This window comes from Ptychodera flava, chromosome 12 (assembly GCF_041260155.1).
Source record: "Ptychodera flava strain L36383 chromosome 12, AS_Pfla_20210202, whole genome shotgun sequence".
Classification (NCBI taxonomy): domain Eukaryota; kingdom Metazoa; phylum Hemichordata; class Enteropneusta; family Ptychoderidae; genus Ptychodera; species Ptychodera flava.
Window position 1 is genome coordinate 23,184,713 of NC_091939.1, and position 23,449 is coordinate 23,208,161.

Genomic DNA, 23,449 nt, shown 5'->3' on the forward strand with positions numbered 1-23,449 from the left:
TACCAGCGCCATCTACATTCTCGCAGTCTTGTGGACTTTATAGTATTTTGCACGGCCTATGCTTGTAGTGTTAACAATTGAGTAAAATACCATTCGGATAATATGTGCCCACTGAAGTTAGCGAGTTCGTAATCGCATGTCAGGCATGACAGGAACTGAATTTAGAACAGTAGACGGAAGAAATTATTTTATATGGACAGTGAAGTTTGTTGAATAAAGTTAGTTCGTACCTTGTAATTCAAAGATAAACTTTTGCATTAACTTACCTCAGTACTTTGGACCACTCCTCTTCAAATTGAAATCAAGAATACAAATACATAAGCTTAACAAACCATCAATTCTCGCGAGAAGCAAGATGAAGCCACCGAAGATATTTTCAGAAAGTTTATAGCCCCCAGAAAAGAAAACGCATGAGGAATGAACGTATGAGTTTTCCCGGTCCCGTATTATGAAAGATAGTGTGGTTACGTAGGCCGTGGACCGTCGTCCACAGAAGAATTGAAATCATCGAGATGATATATCATACAAATTGTGTACGAGAATGACACTTAATTTTGCCTTTTTTGCATTATGATCCTTTCTTAGATAATATATTATTTATTTATTTATTTATTTATTTATTTACACTTTTACTGAATGGCCGAGTTATTACTTGTACAGTAATTTCATCGGGGCTCAAGCAAAATTACAATAATTACATCTACAAAGGAACATTCATTTTCACTTAATCTTTCAAGTCAGAATTAAAGGTGTACAGAACAGTAGTTTGTTTGATTTCAATTGGTAAAGCATTCCACAGTTTGGCAGCACGGTATTGAAAGCTACGTTGACCATATTTAGAGAAGCATCTAGGTACATAAGAATCCTGGCGAGAAGTAGACCGTGTGTGATGACTTTGTACATCACTCTGAGCGGTAAACAAATCAGATAAATACTGTGGACCAAACCCTTTCAAACATTTAAATGTTTCAATTGCCGTGAAGTAAAATATTCTTTTTCTGACAGACATGACATTAAGTAATGAAAATAAATCCACTGAAGGGAAAGCAAACGGAAGTTCAAAAAGCGTACGTAAAGCTCTTTTCTGAAATATAAACACTTTATCAATATTCTTAACTGTTGTGTTCCCCCAAACTTCCAGCAATAATCAAGAATACTCTGGAATAGACTATAGTACAGTACTATACGCTGATCAAAAGGAATGTAAGTACGAAGTTTACGTAAAAATCCAATGCGCATACTCAATTTCTTGCATATATTATCAATATGAACATCCCAGGATAAGGTTTCATCTAAAGATATACCTAAAATCTCCCCTGAAATAACTTTGGGGATCTTGGTAAAGTAAAGTAAAGTAAAGTAAGCCTTTATTGAAATCGTATCCCAGTTGGGATCTTGATCATAAAGTACAATAAAGGTTTTGCAAAAACAACAATGAAAGAGTATATATAAAATATATATAAATATAAATATCTATACATGAGGTCAACATATTAAAGGTTCATAAATAGTTTACTTTGCCTTTTTCATTTTGTCTTGTCTGAGTTTGTCTGAGTTTGGTATCAGCTATCTCTATAGACACACATTGAAGTTTGTATATACTTAGTGCCTTTTCGATATTATGATTCAGGATGTCGCTAATAAAAGCGACAAGAATAAACTTTTGATTTGGTTTCAATTTGTGTAGAATTTTCTGCGTTGCATGACGTGTATACGAGAGGCAATATTAAATTGACCGCAAATTCATGTAGTAATAGCCTTAAATAAATCTAACAAAACCACAACATATGTCAGTCGAAAGTAAGCTACAAATGGGCATATAGATAAAGGATTTCATGACCGATGAAATACTGTTTTTAGTCTCCACGTGCATAGAATGTAAAGATACATTACAAAACACATTACCTTAAGGTGTTCTCAGTTTATGAAAGATCTTTATCACCCAGCTTATCTTCAAAGTGTGCAGAATTCAGTTCAATATGCGTTTTCTCGTCATGTCAAAATAACATTAAGTCAAAATTGTGCCCTGGTCAGCAATGTGTGAAAGCAACAGAACCAACAAACTTTAGGAGTAAGTTCATTATTTCTGATATAAAAAATAGATAACAAGTTCAATCTCTCTCCTCGATGTACCTCACTCAAGAACAATGGCTGCTCCCCTGTAGCATTATTCTGCACTTCAAGTATAGGGACTGATTATAAGGTCTGGGCAATCGATGGAAAATAAAGGATGCAAAATATGATTTCTTAATATTTAGATGCAACGTACCATAACCATGATCCTGATCGCCCCCTTCGAATTCTTTGCCTCTTCGAACGAAACTCCTTATCTGGTAACTTATGTTATTATTACACTGTGTTATTCTTATAGTTTGATAAAGAAAAACAAACCGAGGTTAACTCTCTTCCCTTTTCGCATATTTCAGTTTTTATTATTATAAAGTTTCCACCAACAATAACCATCCATATCGTCGGACCTATACAGCAACACGAATTACACGATAGGCAAGCACGCTGTTTTAACCGTATCTGTATCAACGTTTGACATTTCACATCTTGTTCTCCAAAAAAAATTATATCAACAAAAACTTGCATGAAACTTATCTTTTCGGGATCGGTTTTGTTTTTGATATATGTTTCTGCCCGTCAGGGTATCTATCCGTCAAGCGTTTGATGATATTGTTTTATTCCTTGCTTGATAAATGAGCTCTTTTCTGCATTCAACACTTAGACGTTAAGATATACAATTATAGTAATTCACCACATCATACGTACCAGGTTTTGTTCTGTGAATGTAATAATTTACTTAATATCATACTTAAGAGATGACACAAACAAACCGATCCAGTTCGATGAGATCTGGGAACTATGATACATGTAACTTAGCTTGCGAATTAATAGAAGAACAGTCTGCCATGCGGGAATCGCATTTGCCCGAGCAGTAATGTTAATAATGCGGGTATGTTTGCTTGTTTTTGTGCCAAAGGTTGCTAGATTGTATATCGGTTCCTAACTGTGTAATTAGAGAAGCAACGTTTCCACACGGTTACATTTTCACTGCTGCCATGTTGGTATGGACTGTTCCATTACACGTTCATTACACTACTGTAATCGGATAATACGGGTTTTTATTTTCAATGATTAAAGTTTAGCTTTTCCTGATACGTCTCTTGTGCCTTCCGTAGGAATGGTCTGTCGCAAGTTTGTGTCAAGAAAATGAAGGATAGCCTTCCATGCTCTCTCCTGTGCTTTGGCATGATGTGCTACCTCACCACCCCATCGGATTATCGGGTACAATGCTGGAATAGAAGATAAAATAAAGAAAGTTAGTGTAAGTCGAGAGACCGTGTACATCTCCTGTTGGTGTCGTTACCGTCCGTATATGACGCATACATATCACAGAGATTTCGTCTGTAGCGTCGAACAAATCTCTTTGAACATTGAAAAGAGGTTCCGTCTTATTGCTCTCATTTACAGTAAAATTAAGGGTGTTTTCATTTGCAAAGAATGGGGGCGACAGGGTATCATAAAATCAGTCTGTGATGTAATTGTACAGTCTTGATGACTATAGCTATTGGGGGAACACTGGGTCTGCTGCATATTGGTCTATAACTACGAAATATTTGTCGTTGAAACTGATCTATATTTTCTAAGAAAACAAACATCTTACTTTTGTCTTGAGGGATATCTTCAACACCCAGCTCTTTGTCCGTGGATATAGATATGGGCGAGGAATAGTGATGTGGTGTGAAAGGGGGCTCCACTAAATGACCGGCTTTTTGAAAGCGTAACACTCGGCACAGGTGACCCTTGCCGGCGCTTCTCATGTGATTTTTGATCTGGGAGATGATTGCAAAGAGGGTGAACCACATTATTGCAACATTTGACATTAACATGATCGAATGAAAACACAGTGGCATCGATTCTATTTTTAAAACAATTTGATTTTCTTAATGTACTTTCACAAGTATTTTCAAGCTGTACTGACGTGCAATAAAAATTTTGTTTCTACTATACGCATGCTTTTCTGTCCGTTATCAGCAGTCAATTTGGCAAACAAACAAATTGTAAAAAAACCTGCAGGATAAGAAAAAAATATTAACAATAGGTTTACACTAATTCCTGAATATACACATTGTCTCACTCCAACATATTACTCAAATACACCCGTGTACACCCACAGAAAGACTTTAGTCGATTACATATCCAGCGTTTATGTACCAAAACACACACATATACACACACAAAAAACCGGAGCCAAAATGCTGCTCTTTCGAGAGTCTCACAATGTAATGCGCTGAAGCCTATTTCCATTCTCCCTTAAAAGTCCTTCAAACTACCTGCAATGACGCACCTTTGTGGCATGTTCATCTGAGTGGTAAACTTGGTCATCACTTCCAACGACGATCAGGAGAGGGCATTCTAACTTGTGGACCTACGAGAAAAGAAAGGCCGGCCAAAGTATTTTATTTATCACGTCCATCTCAAAGCCATGATGGCAGTTACATGTTTAGGCGCGTGTTATTTTTTCATAGGACATCAACAATTTAATTTTCACTTCGATCTGATTGTTCAGTATTTAGTAGCACACCCAACACTGTATCAGTGCTGATATTGTCATCTCTAAGTGAAATTAAACAACATCAACATGAGATATTTCTATCCGGTATCAATACTATCATTGTTTGTGAAGGTAACACCCAGTCAAAATGTATGTATGCTTTTGTAATGCCATGACCATTAAAGAGCCAGTAATGCTAACCTTTGATGGGTTTTTTTTTCAGTATTTTTATTTCGTCTAACTATTGCAACTCTTATTCTACTCATAAACAAATTGCCGAATAAACCACTATTTAGCTTGTCAACCTAGCATTTATGTGAGTAAAACAGATTGTCATTGTTTACATTCGAATTCTAGTCCGGACCTGAAGGGCCACCACTTGTTGGGGCTAATTTTAAACTCTTCGAGTAAGACAAAATTTCACAGTCTTAGTTTTTCGAAAATCAAAAAATTTCATTTTGACAGGGATGGCGGACATTTTGAATTTCAAATTTCGGGAAATGTCGGATAATTTACTCCTGTGGAACCATACATTGAATGTTAACCCCTGAACTTCTTTATTCTTGATTTGGTATGAAAATTGAAAGTTCCATTACGTTTGAGTATTTCACTTTTGAGGCGCATACAACCTTCGAATTATGTGCTTCCCTGCCTTAATCGTTCGTGAACGCAGAAGGGTGTGAATTACATTATGTATCTGCATTTAACTCAGACACTGGAAAACAGTTACCTGCATATTAAATCATGCACACATAAAAATTCCATTCTTACTTCTATTACTTCACCATTCTCGATATCTTCGTCAGTAATTGTGTACACATCTGAAAGAGTGGAACTCCAAGTCTTCTCTTTTGCTTCACCAAATAGATCCCTACATCAAAACACCACCATTATCAGAAATGGAAGTACGCCTGACTATGTAAGACTGTCAATGCCTGTAATATGTAGCATATCTAAGGTCTAAAATACATTGGATGATTTGTGTTCCATTTTTATTTTTCATTTTTCTGCCTTTCTTTAACTCATAAGTACCTGATGATACTTACGAAGCATTTTGCGCCATTCTGCTAAGTATGTCAATGTACTTGAGGTATGAAGTGTTGATGCAAACGACACATTTAATCTGCAAAATGAACATTTTAAAAACATTTGAGGATTATAGAAGATAGTGCCTGCTGCAGTTATAATGCATTCATATTTCAAGACTTTGAGCAAAAAATTCAATGATCAATATTTCTATCGAATTCAAACACAATCAGGATGATCGTAATAAAAATACTATCAACTTTCTAAAAGCAGCGAACGTAACAAACAAAACATCGCCAGTAACACCGGCTCAAAAGCAATCATGTCAAACTTATTTTCCTCCTCACATACCTAATACGGAACGATGCGCACGGCTCTTTATGGTACTTTAGGAGGAAGACAAATTCTTGCGATTAACGCAAAAATTTGAATGCACAGGCTTCACTAATTTTTGTTTTTACAGTTGTTATACTCCCAAAGACAGTTGAGATGAACAATATTCAGCCTGTCACCTCAGCCCGTACGTGTGCTTTTTAATTGTTGACAAGTAAATGTTGGTAACTATCACAATTTCTTATGTACCTATGAACTTCGAATGTGTTTCAATGAAAGTTACCAATTCTATAGAACGACAAAAATGATACCGCATGAGTATTGCCACATCTTGATTGGTGTCACCACACTTAGCACCCTGGATGTACCTGTCTCGTTGTTTCTATAGCAACCTCCAAGGCCCGCGTGGCACCACCTGATATGCCATACAGCGCAATGCAGTCTCTATTCACCTTTGGATGATGGGAGAGATAGTCAATGGCTTCCTGTCAAAAATGTACAAATACGGAAGAAGGTATCATAAAATTGCAAACCGGTAGATTCTGAGAATTATATGAATCAAAATACAACAGGATTCCAATTTGTAGTCCGAACTTTGAGTCACATCCAAATAATTAAGCATAACAAAAGTACGAAGACAGATGCCGACGGCTAAGTTCTTCTCCGGAAAACCGATATGTGGATAAAACGCAGTGAATTATGAACTTTCACTCACAAGACCAGTGAGAACATTGAGTAAAAATACTTTAAGTCATAATAGCATTGAAGACGACCAAGTTATACAGATAATTGATGCAATCAGATATCGCTGATCTGACAGTTATACAAAAATGTGATGCTAGCTTATGATATATGCCGAATAACGTACGATATGTAGGTAGATGACTATTCATTTTCTTTCAGATTCGTTGATATAATTTAATCTGCACTATGTATTTACTAGTGACTGAAACACTTTTTTCCTCCTTTCCACATTTCCCACACAAAACAACACGGTCACACGGTTACCAAACACTGTTATTAAACACTGAAGAGGCATCCTTGTCTTCCAGTCTCTGACAGAAAGCTGCATATTATTAGACAAGTTCGTTATTCTTGTTCTGAAAAACATGACAAATTCCTTTGCATGCCGACAAATTATGCAAAGTATACATTGTCATGTAAATTAGCCTCAATGAAGACGGCAAGTTGCAATGTTTTTGTCACAGCTAAGGAAAAGACGCACCTACGACCACTAGTTGCGAAATATAAACACCACATGCTAATGAAATCGATGTGTTGTTCTCAAGGCGAAACAAGCTGACGATGGTGAAGTTAAACCATATATTCTTTGATGGAGCGGTATAGGTAGATTGCTATTTATATCATATTATAAAAGGAAATTAAAATGGGAAACAGAAAGACTGATTTAGTCGTTTCTGAATAAAAACTAAGGGGAGTCTGCAGCGTTTTAGGAAACCAAAGTTTCACGAAAACTGTAAGTAATCCTACCTCAAAATAATCCAAGTCTGCCCCTTCGTAACCAATATCTTCAAAATAGACATGCAACAATGAGAGAGCGACATATCCGTGTGATGCTAGCAAAGCAGCCCTATAGTCGTAGGTGCCACCGCCTCCGTACAGATCAATGATGGCTGGATAGGGTCCAGGCCCTGGAAGATAGAAATAACACCGTCCAGTTTATCAGTACGTTTGATGTTTCACAGACAGCCATCACGCGGGTACTTCTCAATATTTCTACCAGCTTGGAATCATTCTTTGCTAGGCACCAAATTAAACAAAATAGTGTCCATGACACTGTCCTTCCATTTTACAGAGATTCTAAGTGCTAGTACACACATGACATTGCATTCTTACAGGTTGATTACTAAGAAAATTCCATTGCAAGTCCAAACTAATCTTATCCCCCGGCAATATGAAATGCTCCATCTCATAATGACTTTTACACATCTGACAGAAAACAACCCTAGGATCAAGACTATCATGATTTAAAGCAATCCAACAAATACTTTAGGAAAAAATGATTTTTTGACAAAAAATGGGAAAAATTGCCCCAAAAATACAAATTGTGAAAATTTCACCACAATTTGAACAAAATCTGACAAAGGCCAACCCTAGGAGGGGCGCTTTGTAATGGCGAGCGAGTGAGACGTCTGTCAGGACTGCTCCGGAGAAAAATTCAGATTTTGTGCCAAATAGAGTGACTCTCGACACAGAACTCACGGAGAGACCGACCAACACTACTGGTGACTACAGAAAAAAAGGAATAGGATAAAAATGTCTGCTGATACTCGTTCAAAAAGACGGAAAAAAAGCGACGTGCCCAGGGTGCAACGTCGTCGGATGACACGCAGCAGCCTTCCATTACGCAATACGTTGTCGTTGCAACGGAGAACACCTGTAGCACAGACCCAAGTCAAATAGAGGAGAGTGAACAGGACGTACCGTAGGTTCATGAAAGAAATGATGCTGAGAATGGATTCCAACTTGAAGAGGTTAGTCGATGAGCACACTGACACAAAAAATAGAGTCGACAGAGTAGAGAAAGAATTGGAAGAAAGAAATGAAAAGTTTGAAGACCACCTGGAAGAACACCGACAGACGGAACCATGCCTTGAATCAGAAAACAGCAGCCATGACGGCAAAAGTTGAGGCGTTGGAAAAGGAAAACTTAGCTTTGAAGGACAGTGTGGAAAAACTGAGTGAACAACAGAAGAACCAAGAAAGATATTCAAGAGCATATAACCTGCGATTCGGTGGCATTAAAGAAACAAAGAATGAAAACTGTAAGCAGATAATAGAAGGAATTCTAACGAACAAATTCAAGATGGCTCCCGGTTATGTAACGGACATTCTTGAAAACGCTCACCGAGTGAAAGGAAAGAAGACGTCGAATATGCCACGCCATATCATCGTCAAATTTTACAGTAGAACAGTTAAAGAAAAAGTAAAAGCAAAAGCAAGGAAAACTCTTGAAGGTACGGACATATTTATTACGCAGGACTTAATTAAAGAAGACTACCAAGTTAAACGAAAACTCGGCGGTATCATGCAGGCTGCATTCAGAGAAGGAAAGAAGCCATCGTTCCGTAGAGGCAGGCTGTATATAGACGGAAAACTCTACTCTGCATAAATGAAAATTTAAAGAGACACTTTCTGAATTTAATTTAGATTAAGTTTTTGAAAAAGATCTTTGTAAAATTTTTCTCCGGCACATCCTTGTTCTCGTTTTTTTTGGGGGTTCCCTTTCGTGCCGTTTTCCCCCTTCGTTGCTGTTGGGGTTTTGCCGTCTGTTTTTTTCTTCTTTGGCTTTGTTTCTTTTTGTTCGTTTTTTTATGTGTTATGTCTGTTAAGCTTCTTAGTTTCAATGTACGAGGAATGAGAGATTTTGTTAAACGCAAAGCAATTTTCAGATTCTGCAGAAATCAAAAAGCAGATGTAATTTTCTTACAAGAGACACATAGCAGTGTTGAAATAGAACGTAAATGGAAGAATGAATGAGGAGGAAATATTATTTACTCACACGGGTCTCACTCTAGCTGTGGTACAGCAATTCCTTTCCGTAGATATTTAGATTTTTTCTTAAAAATTATTTTACAGACCATCAAGGGAATTTTTGCGGAAATTTCCGTTGACGACTATAAAGTAGTACTGGCTAATTTCTATGTCCCAAATAAGGAAAATGAACAGGTTAATTTTTTGAAAAGAGTAAACTCTGTACTGCATTGTAATTTTCCATACAGTAAGATAATTGTTGGAGGAGATATTAACATACCTTTAGATCCACTAATGGATAAAAGGAGTAAAATACCAGACCCAAGAAATTCATTTAGGAATGATATTTTTTCATTCATTGAAAGTCATGATCTTATAGATATTTTCAGACATAATAACCCACACACTTATAGATTTACTTGGAGAAGAGGCGGTGTTGCCTCGAGACTAGATTATTTTTTCATTCCATTTAGCTTTCAGAAACAAGTCAAGTTATGTGATATCATTCCTGGGGTAAAGTCCGACCATGACGCCATTGTTATTACTATTGAAATATGCCAGTGTAAACAAAAACCAAAAATTTAATTGTAGTCTTTTGCATGACAAGGTGTACACTGACAAAATGAATTCTCTTATAAGAGATACTCTTAATGACGCTGAACTCGCTACTCTTGATCACCAATCACAGTTTGAATTTTTAAAATATAAAATTAGAGATGCCACTGTTATTTATTCTAAAAAGAAAACGAAAGAAAAAAGAGACAAAGAAAAAGAAATTCGCCAAAATTTACATAGACTAGAAGAATAAATTGATGAGAATCTTGATGAAAATGTTTTTAATACTTATGAAACTCTGAAAAGAGAGCTTGATGTGATTATAGACGAGAAAGTGCGAGGATCAGCCATACGATCCAGAGCTCAATGGTATCAAGATGGTGAAAAAAGTACAAAATATTTCCTAAACCTGGAAAAAAAGAATTATACAAAGAAAATATAACTTTGTTAAAAGATGGGAATGGTGAAACTACAGACCAGAAGGAAATTCTGTACAAAATAAAAGAATATTACACCCATCTTTACATGTCTGCGCATCCAAATTTGGAGAAGGCCGACATCTATGGTTTCTTCCAGGAAGCAAATATACCTAAGGTTAAGCAAGATAAACGGGCCCTTTGTGAGGGGTTACTAACAAAGGAAGAAATTTATCAAGCGTTAAAAAAAAACGAAAAACAAAACCCCAGGGAGCGATGGTCTACCTCCTGAGTTTTATTTGTTCTTTTGGGATGAATTGGGAGATGCTTTAAAAAACTCTTTAAACTGTGGCTATCAAGTGTGGCGTCTTATCTAACACAGAAAAACAAGCTGTTATTACATTATTGCCAAAACCAGAAAAAGACCACCAGTATTTAAAAAACTGGAGACCAGTTTCACTACTTAACTCTGATTATAAAATTGCAAGTAGATGTATTGCGAAAAGACTTGAAGGTATTCTTCCAGATATCATACATTCTGATCAGTCAGCTTTTATACCAGGGAGGAAATAATTGATAACATTCGTTTGATTTTAGATATGGTGAATCTATGTGAAATACAGGAAACCAGGAGCTATGTTATTTGTTGATTTTACCAAAGCTTTTGACACTCTTGAATGGAATTTTTTATTTAAAGCATTAGATTTATATAACTTTGGTAACTCCTTTAAGAAATGGATTGCAGTATTTTACAATGATATTGAAAGTTGTGTTTTGAACAACGGTTATTCAACAGGATGGTTTAAATTAGAAAGAGGGATCAGGCAAGGCTGTCCTTTGTCTACAGCTTTATTTGTTATGGCAATAGAACTTTTAGCCATTGCTATGAGAACAAATACTCAAATTGAAGGAATTTCCCTGCCAGATGGTCACGTACAAACTATTTGTGGGTTTGCAGACGATACTACTCTAACGCTTAGCAATCAAGATTCTTTAACACGTGCTATTGCTTTGTTGGAAGACTTTCATAATTTCTCAGGTTTAGATATTAATTTAGAAAAGACAGAACTGCTACTATTGGGCAGCTTAAAGCGCAATTGGATAGCTATGGATTGTATTACACCAACTAGTGGACCTATTAGATACTTGGGAATTTTTTTAGGTCACGATAAAAAGAAAAACCATCTGTTCAATGTATATACCAAGATAAGAAAAATGTGTGACAAACTAGATATTTGGAGATCACGTGACTTGACAATTAGAGGGAAAGTAACACTGGCAAGGGTTTTTGGAGCCTCAAATCTGCTGTACGTTATGAATTCCATTTCTATTCCAGATGACTGTATTAAGAGAGCGAGAGCGTATTTATTCTCCTATTTATGGAGGGGGAAAAACATTTTATTAAAAGTAGCACTCTGATAGGCAACCTCGATGAAGGTGGTTTGAGAATGATAGATTTGGAACTTCAGAACAAAGCCTTCAAATTAGCTTGGGCAGAAAGAATTATCAAAACAAACTTACCTTGGGGAATTATTGGCAAAAGCTATTTTAGTAGATTTGGGGGGCTACAATTTTTGTTTAGTTGTAACTATAGCATAGACAAAATGAATATTGTAATTCCTTCATTTTATAAAGATATTCTAAGATTTTGGAAAGAACTGTACAATTATACTCTACCAACTAATTTTCAAGAAGTTATTTCAGAAATACTATGGAATAACGAAAACATTTTGATTAGTGGTAAAAGTGTTTGCTATAATGACTGATTTTCATCCTATTAACTAAGCACAATCATTTTAACTTTCAAATTTACATTGCAAGTAAGTTGTGTTGAATAAGTTGAGCCTGTAGGTACTCAGAGAAATCACACAGATGAGACAAATGTTTTTTAAGAAGTTCAAGGTCATCAAAAGGATTATAAGGAATCATGTAACACTTTCACTGCACTGTTTACACAAATTTCATAATTGCTATAAATAGCACATTAGAAATTTTACAGCCCAGCTTTACCATAAAAACCCTATCACTTTGATCACTCTTTTAATTGACCACTCTATTTTTTTCCTCAAAAAGTAATTTCATTTTATCCTTACCAAGTCAACCATAATGGAAATTTTCTCTATCTCTACTTATTTGACCACCCTATCATGACAAACTATTATGAGCAATAACTTTTAGATAACATGTAGAGCACAATATATGACGGTTCAGGATACATCAAAGTTGGGATTCAGGAAAGTTGCCTTTACATGTTTTAATCCTCCAAGATGGTAAGCATTTCACCATGAACTGTCAAAAAAGTTGAACTTTCTAATAATTCTACACTAAAATTAGTTTGGCTTTGTTGATTTCCTAATTAATTCAATTATTTAAAATCATATTAATTATTTTTCAGGTTGAATTGATAGGGTTTATACAGAACACGAGTTACATACAATCACAGTCCCTCTATAGAGGGATAGAGGGACTGTGATACAATGTAAGTCAAATTCAGTTAAAACATCAATTACAGTCTAACATTGCATCATTCCTATAAATAGCACCTCAGCCTGGAACAGTACAATCATAATCTGCTCATTCACACAGGCAGTACTTGACTTTGAATGAATGACCTACTACATTTTACCTTTGTACCAAATTTGAAAGCATGACAAAAAGTACCACAACATTTGCAAATTTCAGCATGAGTTCACAGAGTCATCTTCAGGTCACTCCCAGGAACCTGCACACCCAATTAGAAAGTAATGGCATACACAGTTTCAACGAAGATTTTTTTAACCAAAAATGGCAAAAATTGCCCAAAAATACAAATATGCAAATTTTGCCATAATTTTGAGTTATCACAAGGCACCTGCACGCCAAATTTTAAAGCGAACAGACCATTGTTTTAAGAGGAAACAATTTTTTACTGAAATGGCAAAAAATAGAGAAAAAAATTCATATAAAATAGAAAGCAGCCAATATTGACACCAAACCTATATGTTTGAATGAGTTGGGCCCAAGGTACCTAAAAACCAAATATGACAATGATCAGAAGAGTAGTTCCTGAGTTATTTTTTTTTGACCATTTTCGCCCTTTTTTCTACCTCATTTGCATATATATAAGACTAAAAAGTTCATTTTAACAACGGCACATCTACATCATATATGGCATCACTACACCAAAAATCAGCTTCATACGTGCAGCAGTTTCGGAGTTTTTGCGTTGGACGGACAGACATCCATCCATCCATCCATACATACATACATACAGACAGACATCTCACATACAGACTTATATCCACATACAGACTTTTTTGAACCATATAACCTCCCAATTGCCATATATGTATGGCAAATGGGAGGTAAAAAACTGAACCTGAACAAACTACGGGGGCCAACCAACCAACCATCATGATTCAAAAACTTGTCACGACAGTCGTTTTATTCATGATGAGTATACAATTCTAAGATAGGTTTCTGTGAGTTACGAACTTTCCAAGTCGCCTTATCCCATTCCAAACTAAAAATGATCCCTGCAATATCCCCACTACAAGAGTTCCTCACTGCTTTCTCCCCTCAACATGCTGAATTAAGGGAGGGTGTCGTCGGAACTCACAAAGGTTGCCAGGGACCCCACGACCGATGTAAACACTGTATCTTGGGTACGTTGGCGATTGATGAAAGTTAAAACATGTTTATTAACATTGAATATCAAAACTTTAAATGTTGCAGCTATGTTGACGTGATGCATATAGATTTATTCATAAAATACGTTGTTTGTAAACAAGAAAGTCGCACACGAGCAGTTCCGACGACTGCCTCCGTTTAACTCCACATACTCTATACACCATCAGATTTCTACTCGTACATACTCCTCTTATAAGTTTTTGCTCGCACCCGATCTAAACACCGAGAATAATTATCAAAATTTGTTTTGTATGGTTGCAGATGACACATTCGACTCCCCGAATGAAGAGTATCCTACCCGCTGATTCACTAAAATTCTCCATAGTGACTGTTATCTGGCAACAACCTATATCCATCTACCAACTGTTGGATACAAATGTATACTTCTAGCGTTACAATCACCGTTAGCAGAGCCGCCGCTTTAATGACACATTATACGATAAAAGTTCTTTACCATTCGGCGTGAACAGTTTTCCCCTTATACGTCCAGTTTTCACTTCTTCCCAGCTGGTACTAGTTCCTAGATACCATCTCTCCATTGTTGCCATAGCGACGGGATCCAAATCCTTCGGTGGGCCTTGGAGAAATTCTGGGTATCCCTTGATATGAAACACCAAGGGTTTGTCTATGTCTCGCCATCGGAGACGTGCATTATCACGGTTAGCTTGAAGACTCCAAAACAAACCCATAGGTTCTACTCCATGGTATGTGCCTCCGAGTGATTTGTGTGTCATAACTATGATGAAAGGGGAAATTATGGCGAAGAAATGAGTTAGATTAGTCAAGTTCAAACAACATTTCGTTTACATTACAATATATCTCTTTGAATATGAAAATTAAAGGAGTGAAATGAAAAATGGGCTGACAAAGGAATTTTTTACCACAAAGAACTTAAGTTCTCTAAGTACCTGAAAAGGCAATAGTATTACCGAAAGAAATTCTCGCTGCCTAAAATAGCTTTTGCCTGGAGGGGGGGGGGGGGCAAATTTCATGATATTGAATTCATTATGGGTAAAAAGTCGACTTCTCATCACAGCAAGAGTTTGAGATACTGATCTCATAAATATTTTTAAACAAAATAATCGCTGTCAACGCGAATAGTTCGATTTGTTCGTGAAACTAGCTAAACTCATTCATCTTTTCATCTTTTTAGGCATTTCTGGCATTGAATTGCTGTATGACCTAAACTTTACTTTTGCTGAAGTAATCTTATGTGCTTTATCTGTAGAAATACGCCATATTGAAGATATGGTCGATCGCCTAAGACTTTCATGATTCACGTGAGTGGCAAAATATAATCAACGATATCTGTAAAGTTCAAGAAAGCAAACTGAAGTCATGCGAAAAACTTTGTTCTTTTTACTCACCATGGACAAATCCTCTCTCGTCTGCTCTGTAATGAGCATAGGAAGTCCATGTGATATTTCTTTCATCTGTAATTGTTCCAAGCAATGTGATTGGTTGATTTGGTGTCAGGTGATTCACGGTGATTGACACCTGTTCGTCCATCATAGCCCTGCAGGGAGTAACTGTTATAATTGGGCTGGCCATGTTCTCTCATTTGTGAAGTTTAGTATGGTCGCAATCTGCGATACTACTAAGTTCCCACGGACTTCTGAATAAAAAAAGAACATAAATACACATAAATGCGCCACCATCCCTCGCATTGCAAAATTATACTTGTATAGCCAATATCAAACAATATCAAAGCAATTTTCACCGCTTCGGTATGGGTCAGATCAAGTCCCGTTTGTCTTATTCAGTTTCCCTTGTTGCGTCAAAGCGCATTTGCATCTCTCTCACAGTAGGGATGCCAGGCCCTTTTTTTGTTCTCGGTTAAACTTACTTGAATTGTATTTTAACTTGAAGATCTTGTCTCAGGATTCAAAAAACTGTTTGAATGATGGTTCTATCATGTCTACTTCCAGAGTTATGATTTTTTTAAGAATTAAAATATGCTCGATTTTTTTGACAAATGGTCAAAAAATTACAACATATGGCTAAGAGTCATTTTGTTGGTATCCCTATGAAAAGTATTGTTGTATAATAACATTAATTCTCTAAGCAAACTGTTTTAAAATACTTTGTGCAATAGTAAGGTATAAGGAGCTTTTGTTTTCTTTACACAGAGACTTGAAAATGCCAAAAACTTTGAGAGACAGTGTTAGAAATTGGACGGCACCGTGTATAATACCAGTCAAAAAGCTATTTTTCGCCATTTTCAAACTACTGTAACTTTCAGAGTTTTTAAGCTAGCTCTGTCAAATTTTGAACAGTTAATATTGAGAGATAATGCAAAAGAATACATGCATTTAAGATTTATAAAATTACTTAAATTTTGTATTTGAGATACACTGACAATCAAGGAGAGCCAAAAAACATTGGACGGAATGTCAGTAAAAATAGCCATTGTTCCTCATTTTCAAACAGCTATAACTCTCAGAGTTTTTACGCTAGCTGTACGAAATTTTGGACACTTAAACTTAAGTAATAACAAAAAAGAAAAAAATATATTTTAGATCTGTAAAACTTCTTAAATGTTACATTTGAGAAATTCTGATATTCAAAAAACCAAAAATCATAGGAATATGAATAAAATAAGTCATTGTTCAACTCACATAATCCCCTGGAGCTGTCCTTTTTTACACAAGAATATTATACCCCCTACTCAAAAGCTGTCATCTTGTTGTACTCAATTTTCTTTTGGCATTAAAATCTAGAGTCAGAGTTATGACTTTTTTCTTTGCTCTTGGTTCTTTCCTTAGATTTTTCATTCTCTCTTCTTTTGCCCTCTCTTTCAACTTGTTTTTCAATTCCCGATTCCTGCACTACCTATACCACTGTCTGTCATTTCCCCATGCTGTATAAAAATAAAGGCTGTTTACATACATTTATTACCATGGCATGCTGATTTTCTTTCCATAAATCATTGAATGAGTATTCATTTCTGTTGTTAAATATCATGTTGTAAATTTTGTGCGACATCAACAGATGAAAAATGATCGTAAAACTACCAGGGTTTGAAAACAGCTGATCATAGCGTTGCATAAGCTTATAGGGCTGTTCAACGAAGTACGTTCGTACGGCAAAATTCACGTTAAATTCTGAACGCACAGACTTTGAAACTACTCAGAACTGACCTTAACACACAGTTTTTGGTGTACGGTTTATATTTCAATAATAGAATGACCATAAAGTTTGCTTGATTCACGATCACAAAACACTTCCGGGTTTTCATTTGTCACGCATAAAACTATGATGGCCGCGCTGTCCATGGCGCGGTTCGGAAATGACAACAAGAATGTAAATGAAAGATTACATCAGAAAACGGCCATGAAAATGCTTCAAACTTTCCACAAATTTAGAAAAACACTTGCTGTTTGGTATACTAACTCCGATCACTGAAAATTGTCCCCGCATTTTAGCGAAAACCTACCTACAAAACGCCGTTTAGGCGCTGAACAAAATACACAGCTTGGGCGAGCCAATTTTGAAAGATCGGAGTCACTGCGAGCAAGATGACCTTTCAACCTACTTTGTGTCCAAATATGGGCATCCTAGGGTGTGGTTAACCTCTGTGACGAACCATTCCATATATATGAACGCATTGGCCGGCCTGAGAAATGTGCGTGTCGCTGTAAGGCACGCTGTACGGGAAAAATAATGCTTGATTTTGAGCGCTAAAATGACACAGTTTTTTTTCTTTATTTTCTAAAAAAACTCACGTGGCAGAATAAACAATTGAATAGGAATTTTTTATCGAAAATTTTATTGAATTAGACCTAATATTTTTTGAGATACAGCAGTTTGAAAATGGGAAACCGTTCAATGTGCAACAACTGTCAGTGTAATGTCGCAAGTTTTCAGTGGGCGTCTGACATCACTACTCAAAGTGCTGCATATGAATTTTCTCCAGATGTTTGCCGAAGGGACCAGCTGCATAATTTCAAAAACAAAACATTTCCAAACATGTAATTTTTCAAATGTTCAATTTCCATGTCTTTATTAACATGCAGGTGACTATCGCGCATGTGCACTGGTATGGTATTACATGTCGCAAACGATGTTTCCTCTGTTTTTGTTTTTTTTTCATGTAGAAGAGCAATTTGCGTTTATGTCCCCTTTTATTACAATGAAATATCATTTTGGGCAGTAAATGATTTTGAGAATGTACTTTTTAAGGTGCCCGGTTGGTTTATGGTTTCTTCATATAAAGAGAAGCAATTTACGTTTACGCCCCCTTTTATCACAACGAAGGATTATTTTTGGTAAGAAAAGAAGGTTTTGTGAACGTGCTTTTTAAGTTACCCGGATATGGTCAGGTACGTACATACGTTATTTCTGTTACCTTCAAGAAATCTATCATAAAAAACTATATTTTTATTCATTATCTCCAAAAATTAAACATATCTCTGATGTAAACACTGTGAACACGGCAGTCTTTACCGTAATACTTGTTGCTGGTACAGAAGATTTACCTGAAAAAGATACGGCTCTCCTCAGTTGAACAGAATGGTATCGATGGCGGTCAATTCTCGTCACGGTCTTTGTCTGGACGAGAAGTGAAATAACCGCGCGTGAATTATTTCAGCCAATCAAAAGCTGCAAAGTAAACTGTGATAAGCAATCGGAAACGCGATCACTCAGGCCATGTACGATTTTCATTTTTTTCGCAATTTTTAAGGGCACACTGTGGTTTTAAATACATAATTGAGATACAGTTGAGAGTGGGAGAGAAGTAATCAAATATGTAATTTTCAGAGTGGAGGTCTGACCTGAAAGACTATTTTATCAAACACTGTCAAAGTCTACTTGATTCCTTTGGCTGCCCATATTACTTTCTACCTGCATAATAAGCATGATTTTCTTCTACATGATCTTGGTGGGGGAGACATCTTGAACGACTTGGAAAAAGTGCATAGCAGTGTTTATTTTTGGACTGATTCCTCTTTGAACATCCCCGTCAAATATAATAATATTGTCCAGCAATCGATTCACTCAGCAAGAGTCAACAGGTAGGTTTGCTCAAGATGTTTCACTGCCTCTACTACGTAAATATCACAGTCCCTCCACACATTGCATTTTGCGAGTCTATGCCATGATGGCACTATTTCCTGTACTTCTCTGGTCAAATACCAATGATTGGCATGCCCTCTCATTTACCGGTAGTTATCATAATGGCTCGTGGTCAGCTGGCAGAAACAATCCAGCTGATAGGCTAGTTTTTGCAGCTCGATCGTGTGACCTCTGGAATTAATCCAACTATCAACCTGCAACACTGATCTAAGGGCATCAGACAGAAGGCTAATCAGCGTGTCCGGTAAGTTAACATTAAGTTGTTGGCCTGGATGTTGAACTTTGGAATCTATATAACCCACGTTTAGGGAATATGCATGTTCACCCTATAATAGGTTAATGTGCCATGCGCCAAGGACTCGCGTGTAATTTCGATGCAAGCATTCAGGGGTATACCGGTGGGTACGCTTACATGTAAAAAAACCCCCATGTTACTTGAACTTGAAAATCTCACCTGTTCAGTATGCTAGTTTCTTCCATTTGGTGCAATGAACTGGCACCGAGCACCTTTTTATTTCCCTCGGCCGTTATATACCCGTCTCTATAGTATGGAAATCCTGGTTTGGTCAGACCACGGAGCTACCAAAAGACTTGCCAAAAGTCAGTGCCTCATATCCCAGCACACAACTATCACTGGGATAGTTGTGTGATCACGCAATAGTGTGGTGATATTCGAACCCCGCACTGGCGAGCCAATGACTACCGCAAACGTTCGAGGAAGATGCAAAATGAAGCTTACAAACGACGAGCGATCATTGGACCAATCTACAGCCTTAGGACTTTGCACCCTGCTACCTATCTCCAGCGCCGCCAGCGACAAAAGACAATCTAGAGTCGAGGTTAGCCATATAGACCCTAAAAAAAGATTTAGGGTCTATGGGTTAGCCGATAGACCGAAATCTGCCGAATTCGACAAACAAGATTGTTTAGGATTTTAGAGGGCCGGAAACTTATGAGTTTTGATATTGGCGATTTTTTTATCTTTGTGTATGGGTGAGAAGAAAGCCTCTGCTTCAATTTTACCTATTCATGACGATAAAGCTCAACTGGTTCAGTCTTTTACTGACTTCTTTTCAAATAAAATTTCTGGGCTTCGGAACCGATTTCCAAGTTCCTTGGCCTTAGAAAAGGTCACGGAGCCACTACCATATTCCTTTACAGTGTTCACTCCTGTCACAAAAGCCAGTCTTGCTGAAATCATTGTTTCCATGAATTCAAAATCATGTGCACTGGACCCAATTCCGACTACACTTTTGAAAATGTGTCTTCCTAGTATAATAGATGATCTAGTTAAAATTGTGAATACTTTATTTTATTTGAGTACAGTTCCTAAAATGTATAAGCAAGCTCTAGTTTGACCTTTATTGAAAAAGGCCAGCCTCGACTCTCATGTTTTATCGAATTATAGACCTGTTTCTAATCTTTCATTTGAGCATAAATTTCTGGAGAGAGTCGTTTTAACTCAACTTGATGTGTATTTTAGTCAGTTTTCATTGTATTCTAAATACCAATCGGCCTACACACATTATCATAGCACTGAAAGTGCCTTATTGAGAGTTCAAAATGACATTTTACTTGCTCTTGACAGTCATAAAAAATTCATTCTCTCATTGCTTGATTTGACAGCAGCGTTCGTTCGACACCACAGGCGCTTGGCACATTGCAGGGATAATAATAGTATTTAATATGTAGAATGTCTATATACGACTTGTACGTGATATTAGTGTAGGCCTATAGGCCTACATGTTGACTGGCATTATATACGAATGGCTATGGCTGCCTGGCTCGGGCCCGGCGAACGCACTGCATAATCATCGATGTGTAGAATGTCTACATGACTTGATTATTTAATAAAGAATAACGGTACGTGATATTACTGTACATGTCGGCTAGATTAACCGAGCGGCTGTAGAGCTTTGCAGGGCTTTGGCCCGGCTTGGGCCCGTTTTCCACCGCTGCACAGTCCATCCTATCTGTGCAGCGGTGGACAACGGGCCCAAGCCGGGCCCAAGCCCTAGCAGAGCTCTACAGCCGCTCGGTTAAAGGGATATAGTCGTCGGAACTGCGCCTGTGCGAGTTTCTTGTTTACAAATAATCTTTACGTTCTGATACGGCTTTTGCGGCCCGAGGTCGTACGGCGGAAGGGCCCGAGCGTGCAGGGCCCGTACGCCATACGACCAAGGGCCGCAAAAGCCGTATCAGGGCCGTAAAAGTTTTATCATATACCTTATGAAATGGTAAATATGTAGTTTACATAATATTCAACATTGTTTGGAAGATAAAAATGCGGGCGATATCAAAAATTCATCGCCATTTGTGTCAGTTTTTCAGAAATACGATGGCCGCTTCCCGTCGCGGATTGACATACATAATGACGTCATTTGTTTACCTGCAGAATTCTAGAACGCGCAAAGCAACATTCGTACTGTACGTGACCAACAGAGATCAAGGCTGAAATCGAGGTATAAGACGGACAAAAGCGTGTTGTCAGTTTCTACTAATTTATACTTAATAGGCACGCACTTAGTTTTTTTTACACAGGATTTCACTGGAATTTAGAAATAAGAGCCGATGTCACCTGTGCGGCTCCACTGTCGCCACGCGCAACTACGATCTGAGCGAGCAGACGTTTTCCTAATCTCGCGCTGGCTTTATGTACGAATGGAACATTTGGGGATAGCAACGCGCGTAGTAACCAGAATCGAAATATAGTTCAGAAATGCACGCGATTGCCCATATTTGGGCACCGGGCCGGGGCGTGATACGTAAAAAAAATGCACGGATCTGAGGGTGCTTTCTCCCATAGCTTTACACAGGCACGTGAATGTAGGTATATGATAACAATGTATTTCGTGCACGATATCAAGATGCACCTCGTCATCATAGCTGCAATATTTAAATTATACGATGATAGATTATGACAGACATGTTTTAACTGTCATCAATCACCATTGTGCCTTGGATACATTGTTGCCATGGGTCGTATGGGTCCCATATGACCTTTGAGCGCAGTTCCGACGACTATATCCCTTTAAGCTAGCTCATATGTACACTAATATCACACCGTTATTCTTTATTAAATAATCAAGTCATGTAGACATTCTACACATTGATGATTATGCAATGCGTTCGCCGGGCCCGAGCCAGGCAGCCATAGCCATTCGTGTATAATGCCAGTCAACATGTAGCCCTATAGGCCTACACTAATATCACGTACAGTGATTCTTTTATTGAATAATCAAGTCGTATATAGACATTCTACATATTAAATACGATTATTATCCCAGCAATGTGCCAAGCGCCTTTATCATATAACCATGCCCATATTGCTACATCCTAGTGACGTTCAACGTAAAATATCAGCCGTGATATTTCACGGTTAACGTCGAGATATGCACGATGAACGTCATCAGTTTTAGAGTTTTCCCGAACTACATTAGCAGTTTGTTGGTAAACAACGTAAACAACAAAATGGCTGCCGCTCCCCGCCTGCGAAGCGATGTCGTCGACGTAAAAACTTGAAGGGCTTCGAGGAACACGGGTATTTCTGGTTGCAAAATACGGAAATATCACGTTGAGTCTTGAAATGTTTTCCCATGGTATTTTTTTGGTCAAGTTCTAGCAAACATTCTGCCGTTCGCACGGCGCCGGCACTGTGCACGGTCTCCACCGAACAGGTAGTGAGCGCGTGGCGTGACAGCGATGTCGCGCGCGACGACTGTTGACATGGCAACTCTAAAGGTAAACTAACAAAATGGCGTCCCCTCTCCGCGCGAGCTCCGTGCCGTACGACGATCGAAATCAGGATAGATTTAAAGCTGAGCAGTTTTTGATCGGTTACAGTTGTAATAGCATATTGCACCTTAAAATGTTCCTTCTGTATGACGATTTTTGTATCCCGGTGTCTTTCTTCTTGGGTTTCATTGAGATATGGACGACTTGCAGCGATGTCGCGCGTGATGTTGACATTTTCATCGTAAGCTTATACTTTATGAATGAAGCCTGTTCACATAAACATTCTGATATTTATGCGCAAGGCGTAATAAAATAAAGCCTCAAAATTAAAGGTTTTTCGTTCTATTAGTAAAATTCCCTAAAATTATGGGCATGGGTATATGATAAATCGGTTATTACCCAATATCGCCTGTTCCTTGTGTCGTATCAGCATTCGTGTCATTTGTGCTGCGTCAGACACTCGACTTCGTCTCGTGTCTGACGCAGCACAAATGACACTCATGCTGATACGACACAGGAACAGGCGATATTGGGTAATAACCTCTAAGTGTTTGACACTATCGATCACAAGGTATTGTTGCAT

The 23,449-nt window shown here is 37.5% G+C and overlaps 1 protein-coding gene across 1 annotated transcript; it reads right to left on the bottom strand.

Moving 5' to 3' along the window:
• Positions 1-2,410: 2,410 nt before the first annotated feature.
• Positions 2,411-19,868, bottom strand: LOC139145429 (bile acid-CoA:amino acid N-acyltransferase-like). Its single transcript, XM_070716606.1, has 10 exons — positions 19,586-19,868; positions 15,423-15,670; positions 14,510-14,791; positions 7,412-7,572; positions 6,289-6,405; positions 5,608-5,684; positions 5,333-5,432; positions 4,355-4,435; positions 3,671-3,839; positions 2,411-3,299 (listed from the first exon to the last, which is right to left on the bottom strand). Exons 2-10 carry the CDS (start codon positions 15,604-15,606, stop codon positions 3,142-3,144), a joined length of 1,329 nt encoding a protein of 442 aa, XP_070572707.1. The 5' UTR covers positions 15,607-15,670; positions 19,586-19,868; the 3' UTR covers positions 2,411-3,141.
• Between the last annotated feature and the right edge of the window lie 3,581 nt (positions 19,869-23,449).